Raw genomic sequence first — 21,715 nt, forward strand, 5'->3', positions numbered from 1 at the left:
GAGTACCTCACATGCTCTATTTATGATGCAAAGTCTAATCATTTTATTTTTGATCCACAACAAATTTCTACATTCTAGAAAACTCTCATGGATGCCAAGGAACAAAGAAGGAAAACAGACAAGAGAGCGATACACACGGATGACCAAAGAAGAAGAAAACATGAAAAACTGAAAAAGCATAAAGAAGCCTATCAACAAAACAAAAGAAATGAAGATTCACTCAAGTTGTAAAAAAAATATACCCAATGAAGAAAGAAGTATGCAAATATGGAGCCAACACAAAAAGGCAAAAAATGCACACGAGAAAGGCAGAAATATGCAAATATGCATTCAAAGCAATAGAAAGATAGAATAGAGCAAACTAAATCTAGCTATGGATTGAGCGCAACGGACTAAGCAAAAGATTCAATTGCGATGAAGAATCTTGCATATGTAAATGAAAAGAAGTATTGCTTGTACGATATTTTTATTACCAGTACTGTAATATAAAGATAGGGTGTTCATCCAATTTTATGGCTATGATTTATGTCTCATATTATAATCTAAAGAATTTTATTGTTAATTCATCCATCCTTTTTGTCATCATCAAACTTAACCTTTACCTGGCCAACCTAATTCATGGCAATTGGTGTTTGCTCCGTTGTTAAGCATGCTTCTGATAATTAAGCCGTGATACTGTTTTAATTTTTAAGTGATAAACAGACAATAAGTTTCATTTTCCTAGAAAATCCCCTATAGTTTTCGGTAATTAACCCGCAATACTATTTTAAGTGACCTGAAGAAAAAGTTTTAATTCTTACAGAGTTCCCTACAGTTTCTGAAAATCAACCCATAGTCTGTATCATATGTTTTTCAAAAATCTTCATATCTTTTCAATCACAATTTCAATTCTAACATGTAATATATGAAATTTGATTAAAAATGTGCAGAAACTGGATATGACGTTATTTTGCCCATTCAATAGTCAAAATGTTGTTTAGAGTGCAACCATCTATAATCACGCATGCACGCGACAACAAAACCTTGCAAGGAGAAAATAAAATAAATTAAGGGCGTGTGTGTCTTTTTACTCCCGTTGCAACGCACGGGCTCTTTTGCTAGTTTATTGTTAAAGGGTAGGTGCTAGAGTAATTTTTTGGTAACTCTATCAAAGAAAAATTATTGGGGGAGAGAAGAACTGCTGGAGATACTCTTGTTACTATTCTCATCAAAAGAATAACATCAGTTTCTCTCACAAAAGACGCAATAGATTATTACAGGATGCAGTGAGCAAACCAATTTCTAAATTTCTAGAAGCTAAGTTCCATACGACCAAAATTCAGCCCAATTTTTTGAGGAAAACATTCTGCTCAGTCTATCAAAACTGTAGAAAAGAATCAGTCTGCCATGTATCTTTTTGCTAACACTTCCGTCTTGTATTAGTTCCGAATCTCGCAAAACTCCCTGCAATCTTCTGCACTCCACACGGAATTGTCGACATCTGAGAGCAATGTGCGAACAGAGAGCAGTTAGCTAACACGTCACTACAAGAAAACGTAGCTTGGAAGCTGCAAATAAATACTCCCTCCGCCCCAAAGTAAGTGTCACTATAATATGCATAGGCTGAACTTCGATAGATGAAAGATGCTATAATATGCTACTATTAATACATAGATGAAAGATGTACTCCCTCTGTAAAGAAATATAAGAGTGTTTAGATTACTATTGTAGTGATCTAAACGCTCTTATATTTCTTTATGGAGAGAGTAACATGGAAACTTTGTACTTTTAACAGAGGCTGAACTGAGAAAATAACATGGAAACTTTGTACTTTTATTGGAGCAGTGACTAACCCTCTCTTACATGCGTCGTATCTGTGAAGGTCCCAAAGGTGCTTCAAAGAACACTAGTCTTTTTATATATGCTTATAACAAGATGTAGTCATTACCAAGAACTACACCCAAAACTGATCCGTGTATGGGGTACAAACAAGTTCAACATGTAACAGGCTAAAATGATTACTGAGAAGGAGCCATACCTGATTTGAAGTGGAAACAAAACACATCGATTTTTTCAGAGTAGCTTGGATTGAAGAATTTCAGATCTAGAAAGTTGAAAAGCGACACCTAGCATATTAGATGATTGAGATCTATAATAGGGGAGCAAAGAAAATTATTGGGGAGCAAAGAGTTCTTACAATATTGGTAAAAATGATTACCTGGAACACTGAAGGAGCACTGTTGCTGCATTCCGAATGCTCAGACAAAAATAAGAGTGTCACATTTCAGTATCTTTCAAATGAGAGATCCATCGTAATTCTCTTTGGGTAATGATGGTATAGGTCAATATTTGACTCTGGTGGAATATTTCTCAGTTGCCAGAAGAAACTACTTCAGCAAAAGAAACGCCTGATGGCCTGAAGATGTCGTTCTCTCTGACTACTCTGTTGAAGTCAAGCTTGAAGGAACGTGAACTATATGTCTTGTTAAGCAAACTTATCGGGATCCTCAGAGTTTGCTTTCGCCTGCCTTTCCCCTTTACAAATATCCTAAAGCTACCCTCATCTTCATTCTTCATGCTGCCTCCCAGCTTCGTTCCACCAATATCAAATATGCTATCTCCTGGCTTGTCAGGATTAAGTGCAGCATTAACAGCATCCTTTAACTCTTTGTCATGTTCCTCTCCCAAAAATTTATTGCTGATCAAATTACCACTGCATACCTCCACAGGGACCTCCATTTCCTCCCTTACTGCAACCATATTGCTGTCCAGCGAAGGTCCTATACTAACAACAGCTGCATCAGATAGAACATGTGTATCTGCTAAAGACTGAGAAATAGTGTCAGCAACATGTGGGCTGGGGGTGTAAGTGACTGGATGATTGTTTGACCATGCTGGTCCAGGCACAAACTCAGATGCAGCTGGGCTCATGTAAGGTTGCCATCCATAATGGTTAGGGCGAAAAATAGTGGTGTTCATGGGAAATGTGCTGCTTGGAACCATCTGCGGTTGACTATATGGTGGATAAAGAAATGGCACATGATGCAAGAGATTAGGAGACCGAGAAGCAGGAGGGTACAAATGATGTGGGGATGTGCACAGCGGAGGACCGTTTGGCACCATATTTGAATGTCCAGGATGCATGGAGACATTCATAGGCCAAGGGCCGACACCTGGAACAGCACCTGGTGGTGGGAGACCGACACTTACAGCAAGTGGGCTAAGGATAGCTGGAGGAGACGGATTGAATGGAGGTGCAGCAGCAGATAGCTTCTTATTAGACATCTCTCTTATATCAATATTACTTAGAAGCAAGTCAGGCTTTGACTTCTCACTTTCAACACCTCCAACGCCTCCCTGCATACTTGTTGTATGTGCTGAAACTGTAATAGGTTCACTATTAGTAGGTAGAGATTCTTCTAGAAATTGTATGCCAGACTTTCCACTATTTTCAGCTTCTGTGGGTACTGTTGAATCTGAGAACTCAGTGGCTGCACCAAAATTGTCACTACTTGTTGGTTCTTGATCTTTGTTATTACTGAGTAAGGTCATGTCTGTCTTAATATCTGCAGGGCCACCGCCAGAAGGTTTCTCAGTATTTGATGTTAATTTATCTGGTAAACTATCTTTCCCCGTGTCGTCAATCTCATGTTCCCTATGTGACTCTTCTCTTTGTTCTGAATGCTGCATTTCTGTTGGCACAACGCTTACCTCTTTGGAATTATTGGTACTTGAGGACACGGACCTCTGGTCCACTTGAACTGTATCTACCAAGGAATCCTTCATTTCTTGTGCGATAATTTGACCAAGTGATGGTTGCAGTACATCATCTTTAGGTTTTTGTATTTGAGTCTTGGCTATTGTACCTGGACGTGCCAATGCAACATCTTTGTATGATGGTGGGTTTCCGGTACTTTCAACCCAAGGTCCATGTGGCTCACTTCCTTTCAGATCTGCCGAACGATTGTGTACATGTGAATAAGCTATTTGGGATTCTTCTTTACCACCCATCTGCTCTGTGAGCCTAGAAGTATCTTGCACTTCTGAGGATGCTGTCCCTGGCTTAATCCGGTAGGTCATAGCCTTGTATATCTTACGACCAAACCTGGCACTTGATGTCTGGACTTTCATATGCTGCTGAGGATCTGCGTATGCTGCAGGTACAATAGTTTTCTTCTTTAAGAAGTAATAACGGTTATTTGAATAGGAATTCCTTGGCTTATATTGGGAAGCATCTGTCGGAGCATGATTGTCAGGGTCATACGTCCTTCTGATGGCAGGACGGTAATGCTTTATCTGTTTTCCTAAAACTGCAGCTGTTTTAGGTCTTTGAACAGGCTGCCAACCATCATCCTGTTCTTCATCAAAAACTTCCTCAGGTGAACTGATGTTCATCTCAGCTCTCTCTACCAGTTGTTCAGAAGGTGGTGAAGCCTCCACGGATAAAGGACTCTCTTTAACCTCAGTTTCAGGAATATCCATGATCTTAGCACTATCATCTTGCAATGGCCCCTTAATTCGTTTTTCCTCGTCTGTGATTGCAATAGCAGAATCTCTTGGAGATATATCAGGACTTTCTATGTTTGAATTCTCACTCGAATGTGATAAAACCTGACAGGACGAGTATACAATGAATAAATTCTGCCATGTACAGTAATGCTAAAATACTAAATGTCAAGTTACTTGAGTGATAACATGAATGCTTTCATGGAAGAAAAATGTAGTGTAACTTTTAGCATTGTGGAAAAAGGAAACCAGGTTCATTGAGTTCCAGATATACAGGAAGGGCCGGAATTGTGTAGGTAGAAATCATATTGGTAACACTACAGAATAAATGAGAGCCACCGGCACAGGTTCAATCCACGAAAGATACAAAATATTATTGCATGTTATCTACTTAGTCATTATGTAAACCGAAATATACTATTTTGCTGCCTGTTAACTTTGTTGTGAACAATTGTAAGTCTCCCTTTTTCTCTTCGAGAAACTGACCAATTGCACTATGAGTTAAATATTCATTTAATACTAGTATTACACTATGGTAACCATCTCGCAGCTCTTATTTCTCTCTGCCTTAGTTAAACTTGTTCCTTAATGAGAACATAATCATTATCTTGAAAACAATTTTAGCCGAAGTAAAAATTAGCAACTAACCTTTATGCTTGAGTACCTCCTCTTGCCTGATTCAGAATCTCTTCCTCTGTTTTCTTTGTTGGGATTGATGTAATCAAGAAGATCAGATACACTGCAAGGGCAAACAAATACAGTTACTATAGCATCTGTATAGTCCAAAACAGTGTACATTATCCAAATATCTATGATAACTGATACCAGATTATGTGCTGTGCACTAGCTAGCACAACACAATAGAAGTTTCTCTAGGATTAATTTTGCTTTCATTGGCAGAACTAAATCGCACCTTAGGTGTCCTTTACTAGCTATTGATGCATCGGGTTTTCGGGTTCCATTGCGGGCAGCTTCTTGTTGCTCAATTACTTTTGATTCAAAGTATTCAAGCCAGGCTGCAGCATCCTGTAACGTGGAAGGCAACAATATTAAGATTGTCCTTGCAAATAATTGAAAAGGGAATGGTTCTCTTCATATAGCTAAGGTAATAGTTCAAGTGGGAAAAGAATCGAGGTACTTCTGTTACTAACTAGATGCCATTTGGGCATTGACTGGCTCTCAAATGCACAATTAGTATTACAGAAGTACTTTGATGGAAAATCTACTAATATTATCTTCATATTTAAAATAAAATACATTAGTTTATATTAGTGCTCAAAGTTAATTCTTTTATACTAAATGTATTCTAAAATGACATCCATTGGTAACAGAGGGAGTAGGTTTTCAGCATTACAATAATATCATTTAGTAGAACTGTAGAAGTAAACCTGAGTCCGAAGATCATCTGGTCCAAGCTTTGCACGAAGAATTTGCAAGGTTGTCTGCTCATGCTGAACACTCAACGAATAAGCTTCCATCAATGAGAGAGCAATGGCGATAGCATGGTAGCTTGCAGCAGTCTACACAAAACAGAAGAATATGTCACTTGAATCTAACAGTTAATCATGGAAAATGATAAAACAAAACACTTATTTCTGGCTCTGAAATGCATCGAGGCACTTTTGTGTTTTCTTGAGTTGTGGAACATGCAAGCGACTACTTCTCCCATGCTCCCGTCATTCTCGGACGATGAGCCAGCACGGACACCCTCCGTCACTTCCTCAACTTAGTCCTCCGCACGCAACTTGGCGGGGCATCCAACACCGTTTACCCTGCCGCCGCGCTGGTCGCCAGGGGTGGGGCTGTGCATCCTAGGCCACTTGCGCAACAGCCGAGACCACCCCCTCCTCAACCGGTGCAGCAGTCGCCACCCCCGTCGCCGCACTAAGTGGCTAGGGACACGGGTGGTGCTGCTAAGCTTCATGCACTAGCCAATGCAACCAAAAGTCCGAACTGATGAAAAAGGCTAGGCAATCCACATATACACTTCAACAGGTGCGACCGGTGCTGGCCACCCGCAGGGCCAGAGAGGTCTTCCCCGGAAGCCTCCACGGCGAACCGGAGCATGAAGAGGACGCGGCTTCCATGACGTGAGGTGGTGCTATCCGCTCAGCCGACTGCGTCACTAGCGCTGGCACCTCCGGTAGTCTGGCTCCATCCAGCTCTTTGAGCTTGGACCGGGTGGTAGCGGTGCCCGTGCCGTCTCTTCGGGCCACTCACATGCTCATCTTTCATGTGGCTGTAACGGCTAACCCCATTGTTGCAGGCGGCGAGTGGGCCGACCCATGCCCATTCTTATTGGTCCGGAAAGGCACATCCTTGGCTATTGTCGGTACAGCTCGCATGCTTGACATGATCAAGGCCAAAGCCAAGCAATGGGTGTCGACGGGTGCGAGGGGTCTGGCAGCTTTGCTCCAAGTGTTGGCCGTGTATAGCGATTAGAGGGATCGTGCTGTAATTAAAGGGTGTTGCCCTTCTTAGGGCTTCTACAAACTCTTCTTTCTACCAATCCACTGCGACACAAAGCTTTTACCGAAAAAGGGTTTCCCCCCGCTTTGTATTCCAAAGCAACCAACACCATGCACATAGCATTGCTAGGGCAAGCAGCACATCAAGCCCAAAAGAAAAAGAAGAAACAAATGCCAACAACGGCAGCTCGACAAAGCACGGATGACCCGCCACCGTTGCGCCCTCCGGAAACAAACCACCACAGCCCGAGGCTCCGATCCGCCACGTACCAAGCAGCACCTCCAAGAAGGGATGCGACGCCAACGACGTGCCCGGACATGTCCTAGGGTTTCCCCCGGCACGCGGAGGGAAGTGGGGGATGGCTACCACCGACACCCTCCAGGAAGGAATGGTGGCACCCGCCGGTGTCACCGCATCGGAGCCGGACAGACCGGTACTGAGTGCACTAGGCCAACATATCGAAGGGTCCCTATCCAAACCTGTTTAGGAGAAGACGCAGTCAACCCAATAGATGTGTAATAGTTTCCTCCACCTTATCACAGAGAGGACATTTTGTGGGGTGAGGTAGGCCTCGGCGTAACCAACCGAATGCTTCCCATAGTAATCCTGATGTAGTTCCTTGGTTATGCAAGTATCCAGCTAACTTGAAGCTCCATGCATGTACCTGATACGTCTCAAATATATCTATTTTTCCAAGCACTTTTGCTATGATTTTGTCCTCTTAACTTCCCGACGTTCTTTATGCACTTTTGCCATGATTGTGTTACATCTATTACATATTTGATTTCATCCATGCGACGTCCATTATTCACTCCCATGCCTACGCTTTTCATACTTGTTGATCTCTTTACGTTACTCTTGTTCTTGGCAACTGCCGGGAATTGCTGCTTTTGTTACTATTTCCACAGCCACAACTACAATCACTGCATCGCTTTTTCTACTAATAGATTATGTCGAGCAAGTATTCTTTTTCAGGTGTGGTTGAATTGACAACTCAACTGCTAAGGATTATAAGTATTCTTTGGCTCCCCTTGTGTCAAATCAATAAACTTGGGTTGTAATACTTTCCTCAAAGATTGTCGCGATCCCCTACACTTGTGGGTCATTAATACCACACCAATGTTGCTCATCATGATTCTACAATTTTTTTGAGATTAGAACCACGGATGTGCACACCACAATGAATGCACATACCGTGTGGCAACATGAGGGGACAACCTTGTAAGCTCATATCTAGAATTGTGGAGGCCAGGAAAAATCTCCGGCTGCAAGGAGCGTGAGGAAGTGCTTTCCCATAAGGCGGATTTATGTGAGGGCCAAGGCAAGCAAGAAAGACTTGAAATCTAATGCGTGGAATCATACTCCCATATCGTTGACAGATTTTTTTGTCGTGTCCTAATAGCGGTACTAGAATGAGTACATGGATTTGTAGTCGCGGGAACGTCACGTCAAGCTACTGGTGCATCTAGAACAAAGAATGGGACACACGATATAGCGAGGTTCAAGCCCCCAAGGTGGGTGAAAGCGCAACTTCCTGCCTTACTATTTTTCTTATATGCGGGGATAATACAAGGGATCGATTACAATGTCAGGAGAGGGGGGGGGTACTCGGTGAATTGTGGTCTATGTTTTTAAGGCGACGCCTTACCGCCTTAGGGAGGGGGGCGCTTTGGCGCCTAGGCGGGAGCTTTGGACGCCTAGGCGCCCAAAGCGGTCGATTTTCCAAAGCAGAGGGGGAGCGCTTCGACGCCTAGGCGTCGCCTTAGGGACGCTTTAAAAACATAGATTGTGGTAACTCGACGAGATATGCCAGGTCTCGACGGGAAGCGTCGAAATCTCTACATGGTGTATAGGATCTAGGCTATGCGAAACCGGATCTTGGCCTTATATAGCACTGCCATGGCGGTCGCCATGTCAGTGCCATCAGACATGTAGGTGGTAGGAGTCCGGACTGGTATTGATATCAAAACATTCAGCCTTTCCTACGTATCCTATAGGGATTCCTTATATGTCGCATGGTAAGTTTCCTCCTTGGTCGATGATGCCTCTCTTGGGCTCTGTGGCCCATACCCTGGCCCAGAGGGGTCCAATGATGCAATCTTGACAGCCCCTAGCCTTGCATAATTTGACTTATCATCGACATATGTCTGTTGGACCTAACACAGCTCGTTCCTGATTGTTTTGACAATAGCTTGTTAAGTCATTGAAGGCATCCACTTAAGATTTTTTGATGTGTTGTCAAGTCAACAAGTATGATTTGTAAAGTGGCACGAAATGAACATCATTCACATTTAATAATTATTCTAAGTGTACATTTCACCCTAAAATAACAAAAGCATGCCATTTGCCATAAGTTTTTTTTTTTATGTTGAGAAAGACAATTACCTGGATATGATCAGGCCCAAGTAATCTCTGGTTGCATTTTAAAGCTTTGTGCAAGTACCTAAGAGCTACATGCACATTCCCCAAGCCTTCCTCCATCATGGCTACATTAATATATGTCGCAGCTGTGTTTGGATGAGATGGTCCGCATGTAAGATGTAGAAGATATAATGCACGCTTGACGTACCTAATTTGCACCAAAGGTTAATTTTTTGTAGACACTGTAGCAATGAATCTAAATCATTAGGGTCATACACTGCAAGGAGTATCAAGAGGATAGCAGGTATAGCACATTGTTTATTCAAACCTTAGATTTTTCCCATATTGCAATAGCTTTGATATCTATGAAATAACCTTCAAGACAAGCTCATGCACAGGTAAATAAACAGTTATTGAATCTTCAGTCTTTAAAGACATATGACCTTAAGGGAATTATGGTCCATCCTCGATAAGAGTTTTACATGACATCAATTAATAATTTAATGATTTGAGGCTAGAAGCAAATACCATACCATTTTTACCCTCTGCAACCTCACCCAAGAATAAGAAAGATAATACATATGCTTGTGGTTTAGCTACAATATCAGGGAAACATATCACTACCTAAGGATTCACTTAGCATTTATGAGTTTATAAGCGTTAGCATTAGGTTTGATGGTTATATGTTGATGGCATTCATGCAAGGGTCTAGTTATATTATTTCAACTGTTGTAATTAACAATAATGGAGTCAGAGCTGAGAGATAGCATCTCAGACACGAAACCACACTACAAAGAAATTGGAGACTCAGAAGACTAAGCAGCTAGTTCCTACTCACTTTTAGCATTATTATCATAAGACAAGATTAGTTTTTTAATCCAAACAATAAAGCATAGAGAGAGAGAACCAAATATGCACATTTGACATAATAAGTTTGCGAAAAAAACAGCTATGACCTGAGAAGATAGTAAATATATTCTTGGCAGCAATAGCAAGACTATTTAATATGGCAAAATTCATCAGCATGACATAGCACTTTGCTAGATAAAATACCCTAAGGGAGGTCTCCTACTCTTTTGGATATATGTAACTTTTCTTCAACTTACACCTGGAATGACTATTTTCTCAGCCCTTGTGAAACTGTAGATTTGCTGCATGAATAAAACAAGAGTATTTCATAAACTGAACTTACTTCAGAGCCAGTTCTGTATGCTGTAAACGATAGTAGAAAACAGCAAGGTCTCCGTAACTCTTCATCGTATCAGGATGATCAAGCCCAAGTTCCCTCTCATTGATATCTAGGGCCTTTTGCTGATATATTGTAGCCTGCAATTTTCAACTTCACTAGTTATTAATATGCAGAAAAACTTAAGATCTGCTGATGTTAACGTAACTCCTCCTAAAACTGGAAGAAAATCACACTTTTATCAGAATTTGTACTGTATTCTTCCCTATATGTTCCTTCGGTGTTATAGTTAGTGTAATCCAAAATTATAACACCTTTAAGTATCCTTCACTCAGTGTAACTGAAAACTTGCTTAGCAGAGAATGCTAAAAGTATATATTATTTCTGAGTTTACACAAATATCTACATGAAGAAAGTGCAATGGCACAAGTCTTTCTATCTCTGACGTTCAACAATTCCTCACTTAACTAAACAGTGCTATCACTTCAATTGTCTTCAAAATATGCATAGCAATTATTACAAACTATCTGCTGTGCACCTGAATTACCATTTACCTGATTAAAATCACCAGTGTGGTACAAAACAACAGCTAGAAGGCTATAAGCTCCAGCCGTCATTCGATGATAGGGACCACACACCATTATGAGCTTGGCAAGAGCCTACATTCATAGATAAAATAATTTATGAGTTCCCAAGATATGACAGATAAGGAATTGTAAAAAAAGAAATGCACAAGATTTTACAAGGTACCTTGGTTCCATAATTAACAGCATCTTCAAGTTTACCCTTGTCAAGAGCCGTTTTGGAGGATTCTAGAAGTTGCCTTCCATCTGCAGATGAGCATGCAACTTGCTGCATTTTAAAAAAAACACGTCAGTTGTGTTTATGTGCCACTCATTTATCTAACAAGTTCTCAAAACACTGATAGCCATATGTGATGATCAAGCCATGACAGCACAATGTGATTTTTGTACAGTATGATAAAAACAATTGAACTGAGGAAAATACTTTTACCTTATGTACGGGGACAAGGCTAATAATGTCCTGTTTGTAAAACGGGAAAGCAGAATCCATGACGAAATCTCGGGGTGCTAATTCAATGCCCACCTAAAAGCAACCTTTAAGCTCAATAAAATGCACCGAGTGTGAGAAATGTTAAAAAGATTCAAACATGTTTACCTTATGGCATAGTCCTCTCAGTATAGCGTATTTCCTCACATCAACATAATGTTGCTCTGTGAGGTCATACTGGTATCGCTTTTTCAAGAAAGCAACAAGCCATCTCCACACTAGGGGATGCACAGCAGGAGAACTTCCAGAAAATTCAGATTCGGGAACACCAAGAAGTAAGTTCAGCACTGCAGCTATTGTTAATGCTAATTGTCGCATGTCTGAAGTAGCTGCAATCACAGATCGGACAATGTGCTTGAATGCTCTCACTATCATTTCATGCACACAAAGGGACTGTACGTGTGAGAGCTTCTCTGAAAGTTTGACCTACATAGGGAATTCTTAGATTAGCACATATCAAGCACTAAAAAAGAAATGACATTTCATCATGTTCAAATGAAAAATTGTTGCAAACTTACAACTCGTCCTAGGGAGCGCATCTGTAGGCCCCTCGTATGCATGAAATCTGTCAAGGTCCTACCATCAACAGGTGAAAGTTCCAATGAACCAAAATCGGCAACCTAAATAATTTCTTGGTTAATTATTATGCCTCATGACTAAAAAGGATAAGCATGTGGGAACTTATTCATGTCCCATATAATGATGCGTACCAGCTTAGGAAGCGCAACTTCATCATAGAACTTCAGAGCCATCTCAATCAACTCAGATGGTGACTGTGGAGCACAAGAGATTAGTGTATGAACTTTATGCATGATTAGTAGCTACAAATGGCCACTTGGTAAGCAAGGGTGCTAAAACAATACGTAGTCTGTTTCATACAATTGATTTTATTATTTTGTAGAATTCAGAAGTGGATTTGACAAAATCAAGAAAGGTGAAAAGCCTTGCATATTTGATGTTGTTTGAAGCACCACGCGCTGATGTAAAAAACACTCGTCCACAGGCACTAGCACCGGTGAAATTTTAATTTAGAAGAACAAGCATTAGCACCCTGCTTAAGCGAGGCCTCGAGCAGGTGTAGGATGGGAAAGCACAAGACCCCTAGCCAGCTGCACTACAATTTATCAACCCCTAGTGCACCTGAGGTAGGCTCCACAACTTTGAGGTTCTGAGTCAGGTAAGAACACATTTCATGAACCCCTCCACAGCATACCTTGGTATCCACAATATTGGCAAACACAGTATCACATGAAATTTAATACTGACAGTTATATATATGATTGCCGAAGATTAATAATCACAAGGAAACTCTATTTTAAATAGGACATTTATTTATAAAACTAAATGCTGAAATGAGGAGGGTATGAGTTGGATATGCAAGACAGCAAAGGGCAGATGCGAAATCATCACTTGCTATGAAGATTAATGCATTTCTACCTTCTGGTGGAGTCCTGTTTCTGAATCTTTCAACCTTGTAAAGGCGGAATCAAGTAATACATCCTTCAGCAAGATTTCACTCTCGGAGGCGATGCAGTCTCCTTGAGGCGATTCAACAGATGATGGATTAACTTTCTGGTTTTCCCCAGAGCTTGTTGCATCAGTCAAACTTTTGTTCCCTGATGAGGATCCCTTGCCAGAAGCATCAACCGCATTCTTCGGGTGCTTAAGAGCTTTGAGAGGCTTCCCAAGCCCTTCAATCTTTGTCTCTTTCACAGCTTTGTCCACCATTTTCTTCTTTTCCTTCCCATCACCTTGTTTTTTGTCTTTGTCAGATTTTTGCAGATCTTGCAAGTGCTGAACCCAACACGCACCAAGTTCCCATCTCATAAATGATTGTTTACCAGTCTCCTCTTCCTCAAGATTTTGAAGACTTTCCTTCAACAAGTTCTCAGCATAAGTTTGTGCTGCAGTTAGTTCTTCCTGCCTGTGACTTCGTGTTGGTAACTTTTTTTCTCCAGTTGCATTGGCTTCATTTAGGAGCATCCTCAAACTAAAAACAATAAATATATATAATAAAGAAAGAATGGGATAAGCAGCATAAACTTTGTGGATAACTAGAAAAACAAGACAAAGCATTGCTACCAACCTGTTAATGTTCAATGCATGGGCACCCCCTTCAGGTTGATCCGTGATATCAGCAGGCTTAATAGAAGAAGCCACAATAGTTTTCTCGTAATTGTTAACCTTTGCTACAGCAACATACCCACAGTATCTAATATTCACGATGCCCAAACTGTCAACATCCTGCAAATTAGAGACAAAATTAGGAAAAGCCTCTCTTTTACCTGAATATGAGAAAGATCACCTTAATTTTGAACTTATACATGTGCAGCAGTGTTTTCATCGGCAGTTATTCCTTTCAAAAGGTTTCTCTCTCCAAGATGCTTAGAGTCCATTCCTGTGGCTCGGCTTCCATCTATCTTAGTGTCCAGCTTGCAGCTTGCATCTGAAGAATCTCTTGTGACAGTGATGCTAAAAGTTCCCACCGTCTCAGAATGCAAGACCTCATCTATCTTGATTGCTGTTGACACATCTGTACTCTCCATTACATGCCGGATGGCTGCAATAGTTCTAAACATGGCAACATCTACGAATAGACTGTGCAGTAGGAATGCTCTCCTGTCACGAATTTCCCTCTCCTCAGCAGTTTTGCAAGGCATGGATGTGAGATACAGGAACTCATCTGCCCATGGCAACATGTCACTTTTGCCATCCCTTCCCCAACCACCTCCATTGCCTCCCCAAGTTTCATCCTCAGCAGGAAGGGGAGGAAATGTTGATGGTGACTGGGCAGCAATCGGAGGAACAAGCCATGTATTTGCACGATAACCATAAGGAAAATTTCCGAACTGCAACATACAAGCAGTTATAATTAGGTCATGATGCAGCATTAGATAGGAAAACTGTTGTCTGATGGCGGATGGAATACAAAAACATGGTTCATATGAACCTGCGAGTAAATATGTAATAATCAAGCGCAACATACTAGAGGAGCCCCAAATGGAAGAAACTGAATATGAACATCAGCATAACTGTAGAAGGTAGATATTCCTAGAACCCAAATTGTTGTTTGATATTTAAAGTGCATTAAAATATATTCAACTCCTTTTCAGATCAATCATTATGCCCAAGCACACAATAATCCAAATGCAAAGTCACAGTCTTCTGAAAAGTTTCCATTGAAATTTAGAAAAAGATATGTACAATGAAACACCCAAAAAAGGGTAACAACACACCTTGTTCCGTTCCAAAAATGCCTTCATAAGATCCTCGTATGCCTAATATATATGCAAGCACCATAAAGGATTAAATTCATATAACAAGGTCATAGAAAAGAATTAGAGATACGGAAAATGAGACTGCAGTGGCTTACAGAAATAGTTAAATAGTGCTATAAAATTGTGGGTAATTAAGAACCCCAAGTAGTTTCTAGAATGGGAATTTGACACTGCCACTGTTGGCAAATGCCACTTTCCAAACCTACAACAATGCACTGGCATGCTCAACTATCAATTTTTAGTACGTAATTTCAATCCGAATAAGTGAAAAATCTGGTAGGCAGATTGTTATTTTTGGCAGTAGAAACTTGAAAGTGGAGGACACGGTGCTGCTGTCAAAATAGACTTTACCAATTCAAACCTTCTTGCGGCTGAGGTAAGTTAGGAATTTTATCCTGATTATTACTTATCTTCTCTCAATTTCATCGTCTCAATTACTACTGCATAAAAGCGTACACACTACACCACAAATGTTCACACACATATATACATTAAAAGTAGATTCAAAAATCTGCTGTTACTAACTACATTTCATCTCTAAAGTGTATATAAGTTCATTTGTCCAGAAGAGGCTACAGCTTTAAGTGGGATATCTAATAACAAGGTAAAATACAATACAGGATGCAAGATTATTAGATACTCCCTCCTCCCATAACATAAGACGTTTTTGTAAGCTAACATAGTTTGCAAAAACGTCTTACATTATGGAACGGAGGGAGTAACAATTTAGATTACCCTAATATAAAATTTACAACCAGAATGTGAGATAAACGAACATTATTGAATGCTCTGCTCAGATGCCTCAATAGGTCGACAAGATTGTGGCACAAAACACGCTGTTTCCCAAAACTAAAGAACCCCTTTCTCCGAGCTTCAACAATGAAAAATTTCCCATTACAAAGCTTTGCCTGAAAGTCAGCCAACAATTCTCCAATTAGGGCACATGTGATGTAATTAGCAGGCATCTTAGCGCAAAAATGCTGTCAAAGATATAACTATTACCCATGATTACCTCAAGGAAGAAGAGATGGTCATCAGACGGTTGCTCCTCCTGTCGAGGTTGAGTCACTCTCTTTATAACTGATCGAAAGAGTTAAAATAACTCAGCAAACGGAAGAATTTGCCTCGCTAGAGAAATGTTCAGCTCAACAAATTTCAAGCTAATATCTCACGCTTAGCATTCAAAATAATGAGGAAAGTGTTAAATTACATGAACTAACATCTCAAGGACAAACCATGGTGACGCAGACAGCAAAAATATATGTACAAATAGATCAAGGCAGAGGTTCCAAATCTAATGCTAGCAGTAGTACGGCACCTTAATGTTCTTTTGTTGCAAATAAGTTTAGGAAAACAATTAGTATCTGGCGGCCCATTCTAATCTCGCGCCGGCCGCATCGTGTGCTCACCCGCCATGTACCCGTGGGCCCCACGCACCACTCATGTGGTCCCTCAGCCTTATCTCTGCTTGAGTTTGCAGACACTAATTCCTCTTCCGTGAGGACCGGTACCTCATCATCCTCTCTCTGTCGTGGTGCTAGACAGTGACCACAAGGTGCGATGCCGACCACCGGGTACTGCGACGGCGGCAACCACTGCTGCGAACAGCGGTGGCCGCTGCTACGAGCGCGCGGACATGGTGTTGCTATGGTGACAGCCCCTGCTGCGAGCCAGGGCCGCACTACTGCATCGGCAACAACTGGTGCTGTGAGCGGCGACAGCCGCTGCTACGAGCACGCGAATGTGGTGCTATGACGGCAACATCACTGCTGCGAGTCGGACGGCCTATGCTGCGACGTCGACGGTAACCGCTGCGAGCCAGACATCCGATGCTGCGACCAGTGACGCCCGCTGCTACGAGTGCCGGCAAGGGCTGCTGCGAGGACAGCAGGGCTGCTGGGAGCGAGACGGCCCACGCTGCTGCTGGCTGTGCTGCATACAGGGAGTGCGACTCTGCGAGCCGTCAAAGACGAGGCTCTTGTGGGCGTGGGTGGGATATTTGAGCGAGGCGAGTGGGAGTAGGCTCCGTGCGCCCATGTAAGCATGAGATGTGCGCACCATCTCTTCCCCATGTGCGCCTGTGAGCGAGGGATGCGAACGCTGTTCTCCTCCTATGCGCTGTGTTGGGCGAGATCCAACGGCCATGGTGAAAAGCAATCTATGGCTTGGGAGGGGGCTGGGATCGGCCTGCCGGCACGTAGCATTGGGCATAAGTTTACAGTTCGAGTCAGAAGTCATGAAACGAGAGCGTGAAATAGAGAGATCAGTTACAGGGCTTTGGAAAGGCTGTGAGAGAGGTTTTACTTACAGTGGAGGGGCGGTGAGAGGTTAGCGAGGGAGAAGAACTCGTAGAACGCTCCGAGGCGGGGGCATGCACCGCTCATCTCTGCCTCCAGCTCTGCTGAGACCCCGTCCTCCTTGGCCGCCGCTGCATTAGCATCCTTTGGAGCTGACTCCTTGGGCAGGGGCGGCGGTGAGCCCATGCGGCGCCCACCTGAGGAGGCAGCTGCTGCAGGCTTGGAGCTGGAGTTGGAGGGCTCCTTGGTGGCATCGGCATCCTTGGGGGATGGAGGAGGAGGCGTCGGCGGCGGAGAGCCAAAGGAGGCGGTGCACGCAACAATGTCCAGCAGCCGCCGTACGTGCACCAATGCGCTATCCTCGTCATACTCCCCTGCATTGTGAATTTTTGGAGTTTAAGATGTAGGGTTACAGATGGTTTATCCCTGGACACTATAGAAGAGAATTTAATAGTAATAATACGATATATGGAAATCAAAGACAAAATGATGCAAATGAAGGTGCTGTCAGGTGTATAGGTGTGCAAAGGTACAATTTACAGAACACACGTCTAGAAACAATGGGTTTAACCAATCTAAGGGTATCTCTAATCCAACCGCAAAAGTCAACTTCAAAAAAACCGCTCTTAAAATCTACTAAGTACCAAAATATCATGCATTTTTGAATGCTGCATTCTAATCGAACTCAAATAACAAAATGCATTAAAATTGAAGTTGTATAACATATATTTACTACTTAGCCATCAACTATGTTACAAACATCCAAGTGTTTGCTGGCTCTCACAGCAAATATTATGGCAAACAACCCTAACAATAATAAAATTTACTCTCGCGCATGGCTAGTAGGGTATTGGGGAGGGCATTGTGTGGCAGCGGTGGAAGCCAAAATGTTTGAAGGGGGGGGGGGGGGGGGGGGGTTGTTTTTCGTGTCAGCTAAAAACCTTCTGGGAGTTATGCATGTTTTGGGAATGGATTAGATGAACCTAAGTAAAAAAGGGTTTGGGGGATTAGAAATTTATTTGGGTCGATTAAAGATGCCTTGAGAAAATAAATCCTTATTTTGCAGATATAAGATGTACCTTCTACCAGGGTGAGAGTATATGGCTTCAGTGTCACAACATCAACGCCATCCTTCAAGTGACCATCACGAGTCTACCGACAAATGAAATCATATAACAGGATTGAATTAAAATGATGCCCGCTGCGGTAATATAGTATGAAGAGAAAAAGGAAACGCTATAAATACCTCATGCGAGAGAGAGTAGTTTGTGATTGCACATGTGGCAGTGTTGACGCAGAGCAGCCTCCTCATATCAATGATCCTGTCCGTGGAAATCCCCTGCGCCAAGCAAGGAAGGAATACTTGTTGATGAAATCACGCATCAAGCAAAACAAACAGTGCAGAAAGAACTGTGGCAGCAAGAAGCTAAACCTTGAGAATGACATCGGACTGATCCGGTAGGTTGACGGTGATGTCAATGGCGACAGGGAGCACTGGTAATTCATCGAAGAAATTCGCAAATGATCAGCTCAAGAGAGCAACTATCTTCTCCGACTATTGCAAGCAAAAGCCAATCAAGGTGTCATGGCAACAATACCTTTCTCATCTTTCTTCTTCTTCTCGCCCTTGGCCTTCCCACGCTTGCTCTTGGGCGCCATGTGCGCGCCAAACGGCGAGCAAGATCAGCAGAATATTCCCACCTAGATCATACGGTCAAAAAGAAAATTAAACATCAGTTGGATTCACAACCAACATGTGGCACGCATTAGAAGGAACAGAATAGAAGAGAGTGATGGTGGTTGCAGGGGTAGGGCTAGAAAACTGAAGTTAGGACAAAAAAGGGAGCTATCATTGACATGTGTATATACACACTACTTAGATGTGAAAGAGACATAGTTACACCCCACAATCCAGGATTGACAAGAAAAAGATGTACCAATGGTGAGAATGAAGTGCAAGCAACAATGGTTGCGTTAACACCATAACGTCAATTCAAGTCAACATTTTTTTTACCTCCTGTGATTCCAAATGAGATAATTGTGTGTAATGATATATAGATGGTATAACTGACCAAAATCCAAAAAAAGAAAATCATCAAGCGGCCAGCTACGAAGGGATAAAGTATAAGGTATATTAGCAGAACCAATGGACTAAGTTACATCTAATCCATTTGAAGAAGAAAAATCACTTCGACATAAAATCTGCGCAAATGATGGACAGAAAGAAGATGACTACAGAAGGGCGAACAAGGCAGTAGGGGACTGAAATTCAAACCATGCCTGCAACGAGGGACATGGGAACAGACTCAAGAAGTCAAGAGGCTAATTTACCATGACACAGGCAGAAATGCTAAAATTTCTGGATTCCACATAACTAGTTCACAATAAGAGAAAGATGTTTTGGGAATTGGAAATATACACGACCATAGAAAGGATATCCAATTTCAAATGGGCACAATTTGAGAGCTTAACTGCGAAGCAGTGTTCGTTGTTCCATGCCCACACTGCACATCGAGGGAGGCACAAACAATGTTATGCGCATAAGCATATGAAAACACAGAAGCCACCAGGGATATCGATTAAGCGCACGCTAAAAAAAATTGCCAAGAAAAGGCCACACAGCTGTGAATTCACGCACACACACACACACACACACACACACACACACACACACACACACACACACACACACACAAAGACATATGAAACCAAATAATAAATAGCAGGTCCAAGAATTTACTGATGGCCTGGCGCTCAGCTGCTCTTGACAGTACACCGACAAGGATGTACCGATGGCCCGAGGAAGCAAAATGGAAGGTCAATTTCCCAAGCAATCAGCTAAGGTAAGGAGAGAGGCAGCTGGGATGAGGTAGGTGCACTGTCTACAAGCTAAGCATTACTGGGATGGAGGTGCAGGAGCAGAGGGGGTAGCAGTAGTGAGCAGAGGAGCCTAAGAGAGGGAGGGAAAGATGGATAACGAAAGGGGTTGGAGGCGGGGTTGATAAGGGTGGAACGGTGGAGATTTAAGATAGGGTCCTCATTGGCCCGGTCCGGTTCTCTTCTTTTTTCAAATGATGAGGCCCGGTTCTCTGGAAAATCGTCGTACAGTTTTGTTCGGGGGCTAGGCAATCGCCGCCGGACTCATCAGAGTTCATGTTCCGTGGTTCAGGACGTGGAGGATCAGGCGTACCGTGGCACAGAATAAGACATCGCGTTCAGGTGGGTCAGACCTTCTTTCTGGAAAACTTCTTCGCCGGCGGCCCAAATTCGCGGGAGAGGATGGCGGAGGACGGGATGGGGTTCCCCACCCGAAGGAGAACCCAGCCATATTCGTGCTCTCTCCGCCGCCCGCAACCAGCTCTGCCCGGCGAGCTCGTCTGCCGCATGCCAAGCTCGGCCTCGCTCCTCTCCGGCCTCGAGCTCGCCTTCAAACGCCACCCCCAAGCTCCTCTGGCCTCTTCCTATGCCCGTGCCCCCGTTCCGCGCCGCCACCGCTCGCCATCTCCAACCCCAAGCGATGCAGAGAAACGGGATCGAGAGAGGAGACCAGAGGGAATTGAGAGAGGAGAAGGAAGGGCATCACCTCGACGCCGTGCACGAGCTTTTCCTCTGGCCACCAGCGAGCCATCACCCTGCTGCCGAGGGCGAGGTCGAGGCCGACCGCATCCTCGACCCCGCCATGGCCACCAGCGAGGCGGCGGCCTGCGCATCCCGCGCGTGGGGCGCGGACAGCTCCTGGGCCTCGTCGACTTCCCGCCGTTTCCCCGACTCCTCCTTCCCTCCGGTCCCCCGACTCCCCCACCTCCTCGCCGCTGCTGTTTTCTCTCTCTCTCTCTCTCTCTCTCTCTCTCTCTGAGGCGATGCGTTGAGGGAGACGAGGGATGGATTTGGAACATTATGAGAACAGCCCATTCTCCCTCCCACTTTCTACCGGACCACACAAGGCTGCTTCATGATCATGGGCTTTCAGCCCGACGAGCTGTCATGACCCTGAGAGGAGACCAGAGCTCCCAAACTTCCCTCACGCTAGGGTTTTCTTCTCCCGGAGGCGATTCGCCGCCGTCGAGCCCTTCATCCTTCCCTCCTCCGATCCGCCTCTGTAGCGATTCAGGCCGACTCCGGGGTGATCTTTGGATCACTAGCGCCCGGCCTTGACCTGCTCTCAGAGGCGAGAAGGGAGTTAGCCCCCCTTCCCTCCCCTTATCAACACCCGATCTTGAGGTTTTTCATCTCAAGCAAGTGTTAGACGGATTGAAGACTACAAAGATAGCCGGATCAAGCTCTGCGTCAGAGGTAGGGAAAATGATGGCCAAGCTTGGGCTACGTGAGGAAGACCTCGGCGACGTCGTTTACGACGAGAAGGAAGCACCTCCAGAAGCTACCATGTGGATGGCTGTCGCTCGCGTACATATAGATAAGCCCTATGCCAGGCTTGGTTCTTCAGAAACATGCGAGCAACCTGGGATCTAGAGCATGATGTGAAATTCCGACCACTAGAGGACAGTCCCTATACCATGTAATTCTTCTACCTGGGAGACTGGGATCGCGTAATGTAGGATGGGCCGTGG

At 43.3% G+C, this 21,715-nt stretch overlaps 1 protein-coding gene across 3 annotated transcripts; it reads right to left on the reverse strand.

The window, feature by feature from the left end:
- Positions 1 to 1,178: 1,178 nt before the first annotated feature.
- LOC123062134 (protein TSS) lies at positions 1,179 to 20,880 on the reverse strand. Of its 3 annotated transcripts, none has more exons than XM_044485491.1 (26): positions 20,731 to 20,880; positions 18,746 to 18,848; positions 18,580 to 18,641; positions 18,394 to 18,486; positions 18,227 to 18,299; positions 17,159 to 17,521; positions 15,863 to 15,930; positions 15,627 to 15,758; positions 14,809 to 14,850; positions 13,897 to 14,421; positions 13,659 to 13,816; positions 13,010 to 13,562; positions 12,283 to 12,345; positions 12,091 to 12,192; positions 11,681 to 11,998; positions 11,516 to 11,608; positions 11,252 to 11,353; positions 11,056 to 11,160; positions 10,508 to 10,641; positions 9,340 to 9,523; positions 5,874 to 6,005; positions 5,399 to 5,511; positions 5,134 to 5,224; positions 2,198 to 4,590; positions 2,018 to 2,083; positions 1,179 to 1,480 (listed from the first exon to the last, which is right to left on the reverse strand). In XM_044485491.1, exons 2-24 carry the CDS (start codon positions 18,804 to 18,806, stop codon positions 2,350 to 2,352), a joined length of 5,808 nt encoding a protein of 1,935 aa, XP_044341426.1. In that variant the 5' UTR covers positions 18,807 to 18,848; positions 20,731 to 20,880; the 3' UTR covers positions 1,179 to 1,480; positions 2,018 to 2,083; positions 2,198 to 2,349. The 3 variants fall into 3 exon arrangements, with proteins under 3 accessions (XP_044341426.1, XP_044341425.1, XP_044341427.1); XM_044485490.1 differs by lacking the exon at positions 20,731 to 20,880 and adding an exon at positions 19,888 to 20,152; XM_044485492.1 differs by lacking the exon at positions 20,731 to 20,880 and adding an exon at positions 19,888 to 20,152 and having other exon boundaries at positions 2,018 to 2,105.
- Positions 20,881 to 21,715: the final 835 nt, after the last annotated feature.

The sequence above is a fragment of the Triticum aestivum genome, chromosome 3A (genome assembly GCF_018294505.1).
Source record: "Triticum aestivum cultivar Chinese Spring chromosome 3A, IWGSC CS RefSeq v2.1, whole genome shotgun sequence".
Lineage (NCBI taxonomy): Eukaryota > Viridiplantae > Streptophyta > Magnoliopsida > Poales > Poaceae > Triticum > Triticum aestivum.

What these genes read in the sequence shown, in the direction of transcription:
- LOC123062134 (XM_044485491.1), bottom strand. Translation starts at nt 18,806, where the DNA reads ATGGCGCCCAAGAGCAAGCGTGGGAAGGCCAAGGGCGAGAAGAAGAAG. An exon ending in AAACAGGACTCCACCAGAAG is followed by an intron (nt 12,346 to 13,009) that starts GTAGAAATGCAT and finishes TGTGCTCCACAG; the next exon opens with TCACCATCTGAGTTGATTGA. An exon ending in GGAGGTACTCAAGCATAAAG is followed by an intron (nt 4,591 to 5,133) that starts GTTAGTTGCTAA and finishes TCGTCCTGTCAG; the next exon opens with GTTTTATCACATTCGAGTGA.